This window comes from Rhinatrema bivittatum, chromosome 4 (assembly GCF_901001135.1).
Source record: "Rhinatrema bivittatum chromosome 4, aRhiBiv1.1, whole genome shotgun sequence".
NCBI classification, from domain to species: domain Eukaryota; kingdom Metazoa; phylum Chordata; class Amphibia; order Gymnophiona; family Rhinatrematidae; genus Rhinatrema; species Rhinatrema bivittatum.
The window spans coordinates 228,162,427-228,180,352 of record NC_042618.1 but is presented as its reverse complement, the minus strand read 5'-3'; the positions used below and the strand labels follow the sequence as shown (position 1 = coordinate 228,180,352).

The following is a 17,926-nucleotide window of genomic DNA, read 5'->3' as shown; positions in this document are numbered from 1 at the left end:
GGGGTGTTATTTTATTTAAGTTTTGGGGGGTGGTGCAGGAGGTAGAGTTTGGGCGGGTATCAGCGCACCCACGGGGGGGGGGGGGGGGGTGGTGTTGGCATGACCAGGATTGGGGGAGGCGGCGCTAGGCAGAAGGTGCCTAATCCCCTTGCACCAGCCCTATTTGGACAGGACCCCTCCCATACCTTCAACTGCCGAGACAGGAAATAATCCAGCCACCTCCCCTTCCCAGCTCTGCTTCTTCCTCTTTTGGTGGGAGGCGGCCATTAGGCCTACTGCGGCTGCCTTACTGCCAGCCCTATACCTCATGCTCTGCTTTGCTGCGGGCCCCTTGCATTCTTGGGCTGCGGCAAAAAAAGAAAAATCTAAATGAAGAGTAAGAGGATCTTGCAGCTCACTCCTTCCCACGGCAAGGGATGCCACCTTCCACAGAAATAGGCAGCCCAACAAGACCTTGCTCTCCCGGGAGCTTGGATCCTCTAAACACCAATGTGAATTAACCCCCCCCACCCCCTGGTTTTTTTTTTGTTATTAGAATTGTATTATATTTTAAAACAATAATAACATAGTGCTTAAATGGATACAGCATTCAGATAACAAAATAGCATTCAATAGCTTAATACTGCTAGCACTATCCCCCCATACCTCTCCCACCCACTAACATGAACATATATCAGACACACATTAGACATGGAATTGGTTGCACAGAAAAAGGACTTTTCACTGAGGTAAGCCAAAGAACCCATTTGAATGACATGGATAAACCATTCTATAACTCATTCATTATCAAGCAAGATGCACTAATCTTTTATGCCCTTATCCCTTTGATATGGGGAATCCAAGAGTGTCTTCCAGATTTTGTGGAAAGTAGCCGGTTGTGTTTGATAGCAGAAAGGTGGGCCAGTTGGCGATATTTGTGGATACGTTCGAGTACATCTTTGAAAAGCAGGGGGATTTTACTTTGTCCAATGTAGGGGAATAAAACTTCGAGATGCTAAGAAGATTTGCATGCTTAATTTGCACTGATGTGTAGTGAGCCCTGCAATAGGGATATTAAGTAAAGTCTCACCTGTGTTGAGATGCAGAGTCACTCCTATAAGTTTCCCAAACCAATCAATTACTTTGCGCCACAAAGGACAGATCTTAGGGCAATGCCACCATATGTGAAGAAACATGCCCGTATGGCCACAGTTTCTCCAGCACATGTCGGATCGGTGAGGGTAAATCTTGTGTAATCTATCTGGGGTTAAATACCAACAGTCAAGAAGTTTAAGGCAGTTTTCTTGCAAGTGTGCGGATATTGAGCACTTGTTAGCATTTCTAGATATAACACCGTGAACTTTAGTGTCTAGAGGCCGCCCCCAGATCTTGCTCCCATTTAATGATGTGCTTAAAGGGCTGTTGACTCTGGGCCATTATTAGACTGTATATTTTGGAGATAACTCTGAACATGGAGTCAGCATGTGAGCAAAAATTTTCAAATAAAGATTTATTGGGGCGCAAAGCTTGCTTGATGTGTATTGAATCTACGAAATGTTTGACCTGTGCGTAAGCTAAAAAGTTAACATTCACAAGACAGTAGTGTGGTAGAAGAGCTTCTGAGGTAAGAAAATGTTGCAACCGTCACTGCCCAACGACTTCACTCTGCCTACCTTTCTTTTTCTGCGACTCCTCCTGCTCCCTGTGGACGTCTGGCTGCCGCGGCGTCTGCCTGCCGACCTCTCCGGTGTCCCCAGACCTGAGGAGCATGGCTTGGGAGCTGCCTCCCGCCATGCTCCTCAGGTACCTTAGGGCGCGTGCCGTGCGGCCCTCATTCTTATTTCCTCTATGGCGCAAACCTCAGAGGCATCCCCCTGTGATGTCGTCACGCTGCCCGGATATTTAAGCCTATCGCTGTTTGCTAGCCATCGAGTTAGCAAGGGGATTCTTACGGATGGGATTCGCTCTCCGTACCAGGCTACTCTGCCTCCAACGTCTATTGGACTCTTTGCTGCTAACGAGGTACCTGCTCCTCGGGGGCCTCTCTGCTTCTTTTAGGTCGCTATCAGGAACCGGTACTCGCTCCTTGAGGGCCCATGTTCCCTGACTCGCTGCCTGTGTCCATCTCCTCTTCTACTTGGAAGAATTTTCTACAGACACCATCTGTGAGTACTATTACCATCTATTCCTCAGAGCTGTTTCCCTGGAACCAGGTACTCGCTCCTTGAGGGCCTGCCTCCGTTCCAGCGCCAGTGCCATCTCCTACTTGGAACTGCTGTGTGAGTACTTGCCAATGAGTCTCTGCTCCCAGGGATCTAGAACTCGCTCCTCGAGGGCCAGCTCTCCCTATCTCGGGACTTATTTATTTATTTTTAGTTTTTATATACCGATCTTCTTGCAATAGATACAAATCAAACCGGTTTACAAAGAACTTGCCTGTAGGCGGTACATGGAACCATGAACATATAAGAAAAACTCTGGGTAACATAGTCATACAGTAAATTGACCAGGAAAACAATTAGCATTACATAGTAATAAAGGTCACAATAAACGGTCGATCCAATTGATTGAGCATGGATCCATTAGGGAGAAAAAGATTAAAGGGTATCTGAGGGTTTCTTCAAGGTAACATGAGTTAGAGAAAAAGTGAAAAATGAAAGAGAACTTATAATAAACCAAATCATAATTGTGAAGAGAAATGAGGAGGGATATGTTGCGAGAAATGGAGAGCATGTGTTAGCTAAAATGAGGGTTCTGGAAAAGCAAGGTTGAATAACCATGTTTTTAGTTTTTTTCTTGAAGGAGATGGAGCAAGGGACTCCATACTGGGGACTCTGTGAATGTCTTATTGTACCCATTCTCTCAGTTCTTCTCCCTACAGCACTGCTACCAGAGAGACCGCTGTTCCAGCGCCCTGAGGAATACCAGCCCAGCCGGGCTCCATCTTCTACTCACTACTGCCACCTCTGGTGGCTTCATAAACTGTCTAAATAAAGATATAATCTGTGTTTGTGTGTCCAGAGCTAAGCCTGACCTGTGGCCCCTCACAGCACTTCCCCCCTTGGGCGAGGTCAGCTGCCACAGTGTCCAAGGGTCCACCCAAACCCTACAAAACATAACAGAAAGTAGCCTTGCCTAAACAAATGTCCAGTATTTGTGATCCCTGCGGATTTCCAAGTATTAAAGGCATGAGCCTGGTAACCTACTGTGAAGGACATATTGTGAAAAAGATGGGATTGATAATGGTACGGATAATCCCCAACAAGTTTTGGTTTCCAGATCGCCCATAGTTTCAATGTAGTATGGGTAGACCGTGGAATACAGCGCACTGAGTGCCAGGTGTCTCGTGATTGCAAGAATATTGCACTGAGCGGCATATAGCCTATAATCGATTGTTCAAGTGTCATCCATTGCTTCTCCTCCTTTTGGCGATTAATATTGATAAGGGCCCGTAGCTGGGAAGATACATAGTATACAAGCAAATTAGGAACTCGTAGACCACCTTGAAGCTTGGGCATGTGAAGTACACGATGAGCTACCCTAGGAGGCGGGGCACCAGATAAAGTCAAAGATTTTTCTCTGCCACCTTCGCAAAAGTGTTGAGGTGAGGAAGATAGGTAGCATGGTGAATATGTAGGAAAAACGGGGCAGGATATTCATTTTAACCACAGCGATGCATCCTGTTAGGATTCCTGGCCGCGGCCACCCGCAGCTGGGCCCCCTTATCTGCTCCAGCAGGCATCCTGTTTCGGCCCTCTTCCCCGCCGCACGAGGCGACCAGGCCCCGAATCCTGCTGCGGTGGCCTGCTCATGCAGCACGACATGCCGCCGGCTCAGACTCGGCACCACCTCTCTAGGCGTGCATGCGCCATTCTCCTCCATTTAAAGGGCCCACGGAGGAAAACTTTGCCGCGGCCTTGGGAAATGACGTCACTTCAGCCGGGTATTTAAACCTAGCTCTGACTACTGCACTTTGCTTCAGCAACGGGTCCTGCTCAGATCTTGCGTGCGTAGTCTACGTTGTTCCTGATCCTGCTTTCCAGCCTTGTCTTCCTGATCCTGAATTCCAGCCTTGTCTTCCTGATCCTGTGCTCTGGTCCTGCTCCTGTTCCTGCTCCTGCCCTTGGACTGACTCCCCGGTTTTGGACTTCTGCCTGGTATCTCGTCTCCGCCTGCTCTCCGCCTGCCTGATCCTTGCCTGGTACTCCTACTTCGCTTGACCTCCGCCTGCCCTGACCTCTAGCCTGTCTCTTCATCTTGCCTGCCTGCTGCCTGCCTCGACCTTTGCCTGCCTCATTCCATGCTGTCTTCTCCTTTGGACTCCTCGACATGAGAGACCCGCACCTAAGTCCTGCCAGCCCTAGCACCCAAGGGCTCAACCTGCGGGGAATGTGGGCTGATAAAGGTGAAGCTCCTGTTGGGTCTTCTCAGCCTGCACCGCCTCCCAATGACGAGGACCACTGGGGGCCTTCCCCTGGTGACGGTATCAACCTCGTCTCGGCTCACAGGTCCACATACGCAACACTAACCATGAAAAGAAGGTTCTGCTCCACTTCTCCAAATCTTTATCTATAGCATGCACCAAGGGTATATAATTTAAAGCAAATAGATCAGAAACATTGAGACCCAAAAGACACCCAAATATTTGATTGCTGATTTAGCCCAACGGAATGGGAAATATTCTTTGAGATAAGTAATCTCAGCAGCTGATAAATTAATGTTAAAGATCTCTGATTTCTCAGCATTTACTTTAAAGCCAGATACCCTACTGAATCGGGTCATTTCAGAGGCAACACCCTCCAAGAAAGTGGCTGGGTCAGACAGGACAAGCATTATGTCATCTGCAAATAGCAAGATTTTAATTGCTGACTGTCCTATCTATATCCCCTTAAAACCTGGTGAGGATCGAATTTTTGCAGCTAAGGGCTCTAAGAATAAAGCGAATAAAAGGGGGGAGAGAGGACATCTCTGCCGAGTGCCTCGGCCAATACAAAATTTCTGGCTATATCCCCCATTCACTTTTACTTTAGCTTTGAGAAATCAATATAGTTGCCACAGCCACTGCAAAAAGAGTTCTCCAAATTGTAGCTTTTTTAATACCACAAACAAAAATGGCCAGTGTACAAGGTCAAAGGCCTTCTCTGCATCAAATGATAAAAGAACTGCGGGGACACCAACTTTCTTTGCCCACCAAATTAAATCAACAATTTTGCATATGTTAGCTGCTAAGTGGTGTGGGAGGAACCCAACCTGGTCAGTGTGAATCAAATGGGGCAAGAAGCGATTCATTCAGAGGGCTAGAATTCTGGCCAGGATTTTTAAATCTAAATTAATTAAATGATATAAGTCTGTACGAGCTACACAGGGAAGGGTGCCTGCCCAATTTAGCTAAGATTGTTATTCCAGCTGTATTAGAGTGAGGGTGGATGGCTCTACCCTCACGAAGATCATTGAAAAATGTAGCCAATGGCTCAGCTAATGTGGTGGAGAGTTTACGATAGTATACCCTAGAGAATCCATCGAGGTCAGGTGCTTTGTTAGCCATAAGCAATTTAATTACTTGCACCACTTTGGAGGTAGAAATAGGTGAGTCTAGAAATTGTCTCTGGGTTATAGTCAGGGCTGGTAGGGTCATAGATTGTAAATAAGGCTCTATATCCTGATTCTGTATGGTAGTTTCCCTACTGTAGATTATGGAACAAAAATCTGAAAAGCATTGACGGATTTCAGTGGTTTCCATACAGATGCTGCCAGAGGTAATCTTAATCTTAGAAATAATGTTCTGTGCAACTCTGGATTTAAGTTGACGGGCAAAGAGAAACCCCACTCTATTACCACCCGCAAATTAGGCTTGCTTATTAAGTACTAAAGAATGTAATAGTTTATCATTATCTAGCTGGTGCAGATCGGCTTTAGTCACTAGTAGTTTAATATATAGGGCATGGGACTGAGTGTGTGTGTGTCGGCGTGACAGTTGCTAAATTTTATTGACTAGCGCTAATCGATGAGCTTCATGTGCCTTTTTACAGGCGGCGGATCTAGAGATAAGGAGTCCCCTGGCAAAAGCTTTTGAGCATTCCCAGATTGTTCCCAAGGGAGAGAAGAAAGGCAATTCAAATCAAAGTATTCCTGCATTTGCTTACTTAGAGACTGATCAAATCACTCCTCATCCAGGAGGGACTTGTTCAGGCGCCAGCAGGACTGACTAGCCTCCCGGCCCAAAGGGCGTAGGTCCACCCATACGGGACCATGGTCTGACCACGAGATTGGGCAGTTATTAGTGCAGCTGCATTTAAAAACAATTTGGACAAGTTCCTGGAGGAAAAGTCCATAAACCAGTATTAAGGTGAAGCTGCAGATATCTACGGCTTATTCTTGTGATAAGCAGCTTGGCGTCTATTTTCCCCTTGGGATCCTGCCATATACTTGAGGCCTAGATTGGCCACTATTGGAAACAGGATACTGGGCTTGATGGACCCTTGGTCTGACCCAGTATGGCAAGTCTTATGTTCTAATGTTCTTATAATGTGACAACCCCCTTCCTCCTCTAACATGCACAGGCTGACATGATACATTCTCCTACTTTTTCAGCATGTGAAGGCCGACATGACACTAACTCCATCTTTCTTCCAACTTCTGCGGGCTGATTCAGCCAGTACTTTTTACCCATAGACTTTGTCCCATTCTCAAGTGTTTACTTTCACTTTGATTTGCCGCAGGTACAAAATGCTTATGGCAAATTCAGGAGTTTTCAGGAACTTCAAGCTGAATTTCATATTGGGGAACATACACGGTTCATATTCTCCCAATTACAAAAGGGCCATAATGAAGCATCCGAATAGTGGTGAACCACTGCGTCCTCATATGGGTTTGGAAACTTTGTTTCTTCAAATTAAATTCCAGAAACAGTTAGGGCCAGATTTTCGTATCTACGCGCGGGCGTAGATTTGTGTGCGCAACCCGGCGCGCACAAATCTACGCATGCGCAGTCGCGCGCATGTTATAAAATCCGGGGTTGGTGCACACAAGGGGGTGCACACTTGTGCACCTTGCGCGCGCCGAGCCCTAGGGGAGCCCCGATGGCTTTCCACGTTCCCTTCGAGGCCGCTCTGAAATTGGAGCGGCCTTGGAGGGAACTTTCCTTCCACCCCCCCATCTTCCCCTCCCTTCCCCTATCTAACCCGCCCCAGAGCCCTACCTAAATCCCCCCCACCTTTATTTTTTAATTTACGCCTGCCTCCTGGCAGGTGTAGGTTGCGCGCGCTGGCCGAGTGCCGGCGCGCGATCCTCCAGCACAGCCGCTGTGCCGGAGGCCTCGGTCCCGCCCGCGTCCCACCCCGCCCACTCCCTGCCCCATTTTTCAAGCCCCGGTACATACGCGCATCCCGGGGCTTGTGCGCGTTGCCAGGCCTATGCAAAATAGGCTCGGCATGCGCAGGAGGGGTTTAAAAGGGTTACGCGCGTATATTACGCACGTAACCCTTTTAAAATCCACCCCTTAATATCTAGAATGTATATGTTTTTGATGAAAGGTATTTTTGATCCAGCGACATGTCCCACAATTATAGAGAAGTAGAATGCAGATCTATCTTTAAATTTGGATGATGATGATTGGAAGGACGTATGAAACTCAATTCTCAATTTGTCCCACTGTTATTAAAATCAGGGAATTCATGTTTTGTTTGTTACATAGAACATATAAATATCTCCTGTTCTTTTCTAAATTCAGCACCTCTAGACCCTTGTGCTTGCAGGAGTGTGGTGAATCCACTTCTCACTTTCATATATGGTGGGACTATCTCATTGTTCACAATTTTTGGCAGCAGATTGAGACTTTGATTGGAGAAATACTGGGTCATCATCTTCCGCTTAATGTCTCTCTGTGTTTATTGGGTAGATGGGATGATTTTGATTTGATTAAATCCGCTGAAACTCTCGCTACCCATAGCCTGCATTATTATCATCTACTATTGGAAGTCGACTCCTTTGATTGCTCATTGGAAGTCGGTAATGGCCGACATTGCAATAATGGAAAAGATGTTCTTCTCAACAAACAGGAGGCCTATGATACTATATGGAAGGCAAACTGGCAATGGAGACAATGTACTGAATGATATATCTTTGCGTTATCCTCATTCAACATAAATGCCTCAATTTAAGCTTTTTATTATATCCTTGTTCTATTGTTCACGAGATAGCATCATATTATGCAATCTGTTTAAGTCCTTGTGGATGTTGCAGTTATTATTTTACTCTCTTTGTGATGTCTTATATTGTTGCATCCATAAATAAAGAAATATTTAAAAAATTGCTGATGGTCATTTCACCATTTTTGTATGGGTAGAATTTTGCTGAAAAATGCATGGGTATATTTGAAAATGCAATCTATTGCAGTTTTCCTCCCCTGAACTAAATAAGCCCCTGAAAATACGTCTTCTCAATGAGGCTAAAAGTATGAGCATAGTGGAAGAAGGCACCTTCTTTTAGCTGCATTGTGGAAGAGCAATTTTCAGATGGCCATTTTATGTAAGTAAAATGCTTTTTACCCACATGCTTTGAAAATTGCCTTCATGCTCTGTAGCAGAAATCAGTAGAGATGTGAATCGTGTCCTCGATCATCTTAACGATCGATTTCGGCTGGGAGGGGGAGGGAATCTTATTGTTGCCGTTTGGGTGTGTAAACTATCGTGATAATCGTTACAATCGTGAGCCGGCACACTAAAACCCCCTAAAACCCACCCCCGACCCTTTAAATTAAATCCCCCACCCTCCCGAACCCCCCCCCCCCAATGCTTTAAATTACCTGGGGATCCAGCGGTGGTCCAGAACGGCGGCGGTCCGGAACGGCCCCCTCAATTGCATCGTGTTGTCTTCAGCCGGCGCCATTTTGCAAAATGGCCGCCGCAAAATGGCGGCGGCCATAGACCCAAAATGATTCGCCGCAGGAGGTCGTTCCGGACCCCCACTGGACTTTTGGCAAGTCTTGTGGGGGTCAGGAGGTCCCCCCAAGCTGGCCAAAAGTTCCTGGGAGTCCAGCGGGGTTCCGGGAGCGATTTCTTGCCGCGAATCGTTTTCCGTACGGAAAATGGCGCCAGCAGGAGATCGACTGCAGGAGGTCGTTCAGCGGCGGTCTGGAACCCCCGCTGAACGACCTCCTGCAGTCGATCTCCTGCCGGCGCCATTTTCCGTACGGAAAATGATTCGCGGCAAGAAATCGCTCCCGGAACCCCGCTGGACTCCCAGGAACTTTTGGCCAGCTTGGGGGGGCCTCCTGACCCCCACAAGACTTGCCAAAAGTCCAGCGGGGGTCCGGAATGACCTCCTGCGGCGAATCGTTTTGGGTCTATGGCCGCCGCCATTTTGCGGCGGCCATTTTGCAAAATGGCGCCGGCTGAAGACAACACGATGCAATTGAGGGGGCCGTTCCGGACCGCCGCCGTTCTGGACCACCGCTGGATCGCCAGGTAATTTAAAGCATTGGGAGGGGGGGTTCGGGGGGGTTCGGGAGGGTGGGGGATTTAATTTAAAGGGTCGGGGGTGGGTTTTAGGGGGTTTTAGTGTGCCGGTTTTCCTGCCCTCCCCCTTCCCCCGATTTACGATTTTTTAACGATAAATCGGGGGAATTGGTATTGTATCGTGGCCCTAACGATTTTTGACGATTTAAAATATATCGGACGATATTTTAAATCGTCAAAAAACGATTCACATCCCTAGAAATCAGCATATCACACAATTTTAGTAAGCTGTTCACCTTTTCCTTTAAGGAATATAGTATGTACCTCAACTGGATGCAGTGGACCTTTTCCATGGTAGTTGTTTCAAGCAGCAGTCAATGGCAAATGTCCTAATTAAACAGGAAACCAACCAAGATAGGATATTAGATGAAGTATATGAGTCTAGTGCCTCAAAAGTAAAATATTAATAGAATAAATAAATAAATAGTAGAGCAGGATGGATGTGGCACAGGTCAGACAAGACAACTTCTAGAGAAATCCAAAGAAATTGGTCAGCCTGGATGCTTCATGAGAAGGATGAGGAGGAGGCTGGAGCATAATCATCATCAAGGAATATTAGAGTGGCTTTCCCTGCAGAAATAATGGGTGCTAACATCTAGGATATCATGAGTTACAACAAGATAGCAGTGGGGATTCAAATTGGGGTAGGATAGGGAGAAAGGACATAATCCTTAGCCACTGGACCAATTGGCTTTACATTTGAGCCAGAAACATGGGGGTAAAGATTGAGTCAGATAAACCGGTGGCCACACCCTTAAGGCACTGGGACTGACCAATGGCCAGCTAAAAGGGATGGATGGGTGCAGAATACTGACAACTAGAAGGCTACCCAGCCTTTGTGCAGTTAATCCTCAGAGATCTGCTTTGTCCTAGCTCTATTATAGCTCTGCTTCGCTCCAGCTTCAGTATATGCTCCATCCCAGTCTGACTTTGCTGTATCTTGCTCCACCCTCAGCACTTGCTCCTCTTCAGCCCACTACCAAGGCATAGGCTTGTTGGGCTTCCCTATAGTATAAGTACCCTCACAGCAGGAAGCCTGAGATCATGAGTGAAAGTAATACATTCACATTGTCTGCTGTTCAATAAAGACCACACTAATAACTGTACATTATAATTGTCAATAACTGAGCACTGTTTCCATTTTTAGTTTGGAGAGGCATTAAGGTAACAAGAAATATATACAAACCTTGTTAAGCACTAAAAGGTATACATAATATATCCTCACGCATTTTCTGTTTGCAAACTGATATGTGTGCCTGAGCTTGAGACCAACATGGAGACAGCAACTGACCCAGAATCCTCTGCTATCTTAGCCTTTCTGGCTATGTGAACTTTAAATGCCCTACTGAGCCTGACCTGCAGGAATTCCAAGGACACCTGGACAGCAGTTGAAGCTGGTGACAATTTGTGATGCCTAATTATAGGGTCTCAAAAGCAGAAGGCAACGGTTAGAACCTCAGGCTAGAATGTTGGTTATAGGGGCAACTGTAACAGGGGCATCTGAAAACACAGCACACAGCCTAAGATATAACAATTGCCCTGAGCAGCAAGATTTTAACAGAACAAAGAATTATCTAAAGAGTGATGGTAAATGGGCCCCAACTTGGAGAACTGGTCAGGGTAGTTTAGAGATACTGTATCATGCTGTTGACATGACAACCTATGTAAATGATTCTCCAGGTAGTCACGCAATTTCAGAATTTCTGACCTAGTACTGTATTGTATTTTACCTATTAAAGAAGGTGGTCAGTTTGTCAGAGAAATGGCATCCAGCATCCCAAGAATACTTATATTGTTCAATAAAAAATTATGCTTTCTACAAAATCTAAGTGTTCTTGTATCCCTGGGTAAGCGTCATAAAGTGTGCTTTGGACGCTTAACAAAACAGAATTCTAGACTGTGGTCAAAGGATGGTTTCAGGTAGAACAATTGAAGAGAAATTGGGATGTAATTGTTCCTGGAGCCCACCAAGGTAAATTGAAAGTGTTTCTGTTTTTACCTTGCAGGTCCCTCTACTTACATTCATGGTATTCAGTGCAGATCTGTATTCCCTCCTGAACTTCTTCAGCTTCTCCCGTTGGCTTTTTATAGCGTTGGTAGTTACTGGGCTAATTGTCCATCGTTACCGGCACCCTGAGGTACCCAGGCCATTTAAGGTAATGACCGGCTGCATTAAAAATACATTATGGGATAGATCAGGGGTCAGGAACCTTTTTGGCTGAGAGAGCCATAAACGCCACATATTTTAAAATGTAATTCCATGAGAGCCATACAATATGTTTAAAACTAAATACAAGTAAATGTGTGCATTTTATGTAAGATCCCACTTTTAATGTACAATAAGTCTCTGAAAATATTACACCAGGCCTTAAGACACCAATACATCTCCTATTAGGAAAACGGACCAAGTCAGGCTGCTATAGAGTCCTACACAGAAACAACACGCCAGCAGAAAACCTCACCTGAATCACGTGCTGTCCCTCACCTAACATAGAATAAAGAGACCAAAACGCATAACAAGAAGCATGCAGAAAAAACTGAATTGGAAACTGCAACAAGCCAGAGTCTCTGTATGCAGTGTAACAAAGGAAAAAAGAAACATCACCCATCCTTATAAAACAAATCAAGAAATATAAAATCATCAGCAGTAAAACTGTACTAACAAAAAGAACATATTTCGAAACAGCTGATGAGAGGACTATCCAATAATTAAAACTCATATAAAACATTTCCAGATACCAACAAAATATTTCAAAATAGCAGACACAAAGATCCAGTAATGAAAAATAATAAGGATACAAAAATTTTTTTGCTCTGCATACCTGGGAACGTTTGATATCCAGGTGTCCTGAGATTGTTCTGAATTAGCAGGAGGTGGGGTGGTTTGCTTGGAACTTTCTCCTCTCTCAGTCACATACCAGCGCTCTCTCTCACACTGGCTCTCAATGACACACCTATACACACATGCTCTCAGTACTCACATATACACATGTTTTTTCTCACTCACTTATATAGGCTCTTAATTACACATTTACACACATGCTGTCTATCTTTTCACGCTTACACACACACACAGGCTTTCAATCACATAAATACATGCTGTCTTTTTCTCTCACACACAGACTCTCATTCACATGCTTACAAACATGTCCTCTCTTTCTCTCATTTACACACAGGCTCTCAATCACATACTCACATGCTCCCTCACCTAAATCAGCTCTCAATCACACACAGACACACATGGTCTCTCTCTCTCATTTAAACACAGGCTCTCAATCACATACTCACATGCTCCATCACCTAAACCAGCTGTCAATCAGACACAGACACACATGATCTCTCTCTTACTTATACACACAGGCTCTTAATCATACATACACATGATTTCTCTCACACACAAAGGATCTCAATCATACACACATACTCTTTCACACAAACAGGTTTTCAATCACAAACTTACACATACAGGTTCCCAATGGTAAACTTACATTCATGCTCTCTCTCTCACAGGCAGGCTCTCAATCACAGACATACTCTCTTTCACATGTACAGGCTCTCAATCATTCACATACATGCAATCTCACTCACACACACAGGATCTCAAACACACACGCTTGCTCGCTCATTCACTCTCTCTCTCCCCCACCCCCACCCCAGGAACTCGCGGCAGCAGCAGCCTCCTCCCAACACTAACCTCCTTCATTTTCAGCCCTCGCGGAGGCGGAGTCCCATCGGCCGCGGTTGAAACTCTTCATTTTCCTCCGAGCCGCGCTGCAGTCTTCTTCCCACAAGCGTGGCCTCTTCTTCTCGCGCAGGCACCCGATGCTCACCACTTCCTCTTCCGGGCCGCGGGAAGAAGAGAGCACGCCGGTGCCGCTCAGCACCGGCGTGCTCTCTTCTTCCCGCGGCCCGGAAGAGGAAGTGGTGAGCATCGGGTGCCTGCGCGGGAAGACTCCCGCGCAGGCACCCGATGACTCCAGCGCTGGCACCCAGCTGACTCCAGTCGTGCCGCTGCCGGCGTGCTCTCTCCTCCTCCTCCCCCCCCCCCCCCCGCGGCCCGGAAGAGGAAGTGGAGAGCATCGGGTGCCTGCGCGGGAAGAAGAGACCACACTAGCGTGGTCTCTTCTTCCGCGCAGGCACCCGATGCTCACCACTTCCTCTTCCGGGCCGCGGGGGGGGGGCGGGAGGAGGAGAAGAGAGCACGCCGGTGCCGCTGACTCCAGCTGTCCCGCCGCGTTCCGCCCGGGCTGACAGCATTTTAAGCCCGGGCGGCGGAGGACCGGGGAGCAGCTGGGTCAGCGGGGAACCGCGAAGTGTGGCGACACTTGTCTGCGAGCCAGATGCAGCCCTCAAAAGAGCCATATCTGGCTCGCGAGCCATGGGTTCCCGACCCCTGGGATAGATATTCAAAAGCCATTTAGATGGACAACTCAAAAGTTATCTGTCTAAATGGCAAATGTTTAGCCACTTATCCATCTAAATTATAGCTGGCTAAGTACTTATCTGACTATAATTTAGCTGGATAAAAATGTGGCATTTCAGGGACATTCCAGGGAGGGGCTGAGATATCCGGCTAACCTTGTCCAAATATTGAGTATATCTGGCTAGGTTTATTTATTTATTTTATTTATTTAATCAATTTTATATACCGATGTTTGGTGTTAACCTCCATAACGGTTTACATATTCAGTACAAAATCAAAATTTACATATAAAACATAATTTAACTATTAGTTAAAATACAATAATGAGTTAAAACTATCAATACACATACTAAATATAAAAATCATAATAACATAAAATTCTTAATATTAAATTAAGCCAGATAACGGGATTGGCCCTCTGAGCCTTTATTTTATTTGGTAAGGACAGCGCTACTTAGCCGGATAGCTTTTAAAGATATCTAGTTATTCAGTCACACAAAGTCAGATAACTAAAAAAAACCTACCCAGCTATATTCAGATATAGCCAGTTAGGTTTTTTAAGTTATCCGGCTATATGTAGCCAAATAACTTTAGGCTGGTATATTCAGCAGGACGTTTCTCCCACTGAATATATGGGACAAGTTATCCGGCTGACTTTAGCCGGATAACTTGTCCACTACCCGGCCTACTGAACATGGACCTCTATGAGTAGTTTTCACACTGCCCACAGATCTGCAAAGTCCATGTGCAATCTTACCCAGGACATTGAACCAGTTCTCAAAGAGAAAATACCCACTAGCACCTCCTTTTTGTATGAGGTACATTTTTCGTCTAAACACAACGTGCAGACTTTCAACCCCTGCCCTAACTCCACCCCCAGGAACGCCTCCACAAAATGTGGGCAAGAGTAGGTGTGTAGAGGAACTCTATGCATACTTTTACCTGCATGGAGGGTGGGCTGTTTTCAGGCAGCCGATTTCCCAGGTAAAAAGCATTTTAGCTATGGAAAATGCTGTGAAAATTGCCCTTCCCTACGACACATATCAGATATAATACTGTCTGGACTTGAATCAAACCTGCAATAGAGAGAAATCAAGCCAGATGGGGTGACGTATAAAGCAGAAGTGACACCACTGTGACAGCTGAAAAAGAAGTACACTTGCAGCAAATACTTTATTTGTCCTTTCTTCTTTCTCTTGCATAGATTTTTAACTCTAATAGTCAGATCTGGCTACTGTCAGAACTCCCTTTCCTAATTCAGAATCCAGAATAATTTAGTGCAGGGATCTCCAAACTCAGTCCTCAAGGATTGCAACCTACTCAAGTCATTAGGATTTCCGCAATGAATATATGTGAGATTTATTTGCATATAATGGAGGCTTTGCATGCAAATAATTCTTATGTGTTTTTATTGTATGAATCCTGAAAACCCAACTGAGCTGTGGTCCTCAAGTTTATGAACTCCTGACTTAGTGAGAAGTTACTATAGGAAAAAATCTGAATAGGCTAAGCATGGACCGTTTTTAAATATCATTTGAAGAAATGACCACATTTATTATTTTGCTGAAAAAATAGCCACATTTGTGCAAACAGCATTTTTCCTGCTTATATGGCAATTTCCGTGTGGTATGGGTGCACCGTTATCTTTTTTTTTCTGACCATCAGGGCATGTTTTGGCATGTCCTGGTTTTTTTTATAATGTCTCACAACATTTTTTGAAGACCGTGTCTTTCTGTCAAAGCGTGAATACCTTCATTTTAAACCTGCTCACTTAAAAACAACTTTTTTTAAAAAAAACCTGGTTTGTGTGTGAAAAGGAGGGGTGCTTGCAGTTCCATCACAGACCACCCCTCTCAATTGGCCATCAGAAAGAAGGGAGCGAGGGGTTTGCTCTCTGGTGCTGCCCAATGACAGAGAAAATCAGCCCAGCGTGCATTCTGTTTCCCCATGTCATTCTACTACGGATGCTTTTTCTCACTTCCTTTGTGGATTCTTATCATAAATATATGTTTTCTACTAACCATCAGCTTGTAAATAGCTTACAGCACAGTCCTGATACTGTTTATTCTTTAAATTTTCTCTATGCATCTCTGATATCTTTGTGTTTTGTATAAAGAGGGCTGCATTTCTGTGTCTGCCTTGTAAAATCTACAGCTCTGCCATCTGTGCTGAAATTGTACACCGCTCACACTATAGGCTGTAGGCTGCCTGCTAAAAGAAGTATATATGGTATGTAAGGAAAAAATAGTAGCAGGATTTTTTTTTACACTAAGATTAGCTGTTTTCACACCGCCACTAATACCTACATCTATTAAAAATTAATTACATCAGGGTTTACTATGTGGGGCAGAAAAAAAAGCCTCAAATTATTGCTCTTTAGACTGTAAAAAATGTCTGTTCCTCTTAAACGAAACAAACACTAGCCCCTCTTGGAGTTTCTTTTGGTTTCCATTGTAAACAACAGGGGTTACTGCACATGCTTGGTGATGATGTCATTTCCTGTAAAATCATGTTCCATGGTAATACTATCTCTGAAAACAAAAATAGCCATTTACTGAGCATGCCTGGCTTTGCTGTCATTTACTGTGACATCATTAAACATGGCTGTCTCTTCATGTTCCATTGTGATGTTTACTGCTCATGAATGGACTGTGCATATTCGCCATAATGTCATTTCCTGCCCCCATATAGTCAGAACCATCTTGACAGTGATATCATATCCTGCCCCATACAGCCAGTGCCATCTTGGTAAAATATATTTCTGGTTCCTGTATACATCATCAAAAAGAAATGAGTGTGCCCTTCTATGATGTCGTCAAAACTGTCCAGAAGAGAGCATGTTTTGGGAGTGTGGCTATGACAAATTCCTATGATGTCATCAAAATAATAGTGGGCAGAACTTAGACTATATGAACACTGATTGGCTGAGAGGGATGGAAAGTGGATGGGACTTAATCTGGAAGTGAATGTTGATTGGCTGAGCCAACCTGTCAAATAAGTTTGACAAGTGCTGTGCCTTTTATACTACTATCATACATTTTTGAACATTAGACAGCACCAGCTGACATTCCTGATTAGACCATGAGGGCATGCTACAAAAACAGGAGTGCACCCCTTTAATGCTCTGAAATGATGGTAAGGGTTTTAAAATAAGCCTGTAATTTGATGGATAATCTGTGTAAGGCAAGCAATAATTGTGTAGCTCTATCTCATTCCTTCCTGCTTAGAGAAACCATATCAGCAGTGTTTTGGGCTAGTTGTAACTTTCAGGCCTATACAGTACAGTGCGCTCTGATGGAGAGCACTGTTAGCCCAGGCTGCACATTTTACTTTCTGTATCGCGCGGGAATAACTAATAGGGCCATCAACATGCATTTGCAGGTTGCAGGCGCTATTAGTTTCGGGGGGACGCGCGTTAATTTCTGCCAGCGCCGGGGAAGTGTACAGAAAAGCAGAAAAAACTATTTTTCTGTACACCCTCCGACTTAATATCATAGCGATATTAAGTCGGAGGCCCAAAAGTAAAAAAAAAAAGTAAAAATTAAAAAAAAAATAAATTAAAAATCAGACCGCAGCCCGCAGGTCGGAAGACGGACGCTCAATTTTGCCAGTGTCCATTTTCCGAACCTGTGGCTGTCAGCAGGTTTGAGAACTGACACAGGAAAAATTGAGCGTCGGCTGTCAAACCCGCGACAGCCGCCGCTCCTGTCAAAAAGGAGGCGCTAGGGACGCGCTGGTGTCCCTAGCGCCTCCTTTTACCACGGGCCCTAATTTGCATAGGCCACCCTCTTGAATCGCATGCCCAAGAGAGTGGCCTGTGCGCGCAGGGAGAGCAGGCGCTTTCCTGCTTTCCCGCGGGTTTTTCTGTATCGGCCTGTAAGTCAGCAATTTCCCTGGATGCCCCAAATAAACTATATTGTAATTATCAAGATGAGAAACATCATTGCTTGTATTATACTGGCATGGTCTACATGCCTCCAACCCAAAATAAAGACATGGATGAGATCTG

General features: G+C 45.1%; 1 protein-coding gene across 1 annotated transcript in view; it reads left to right on the top strand.

Moving 5' to 3' along the window:
* LOC115090566 (cystine/glutamate transporter-like) overlaps nt 1-17,926 on the top strand; it is a 194,797-nt gene that overhangs the window by 164,825 nt on the left and 12,046 nt on the right. The window contains exon 11 of the mRNA XM_029599809.1: nt 11,501-11,650. Within this exon, the coding sequence (XP_029455669.1) occupies nt 11,501-11,650 (150 nt within the window). The remainder of the gene's footprint in view (nt 1-11,500; nt 11,651-17,926) is intronic.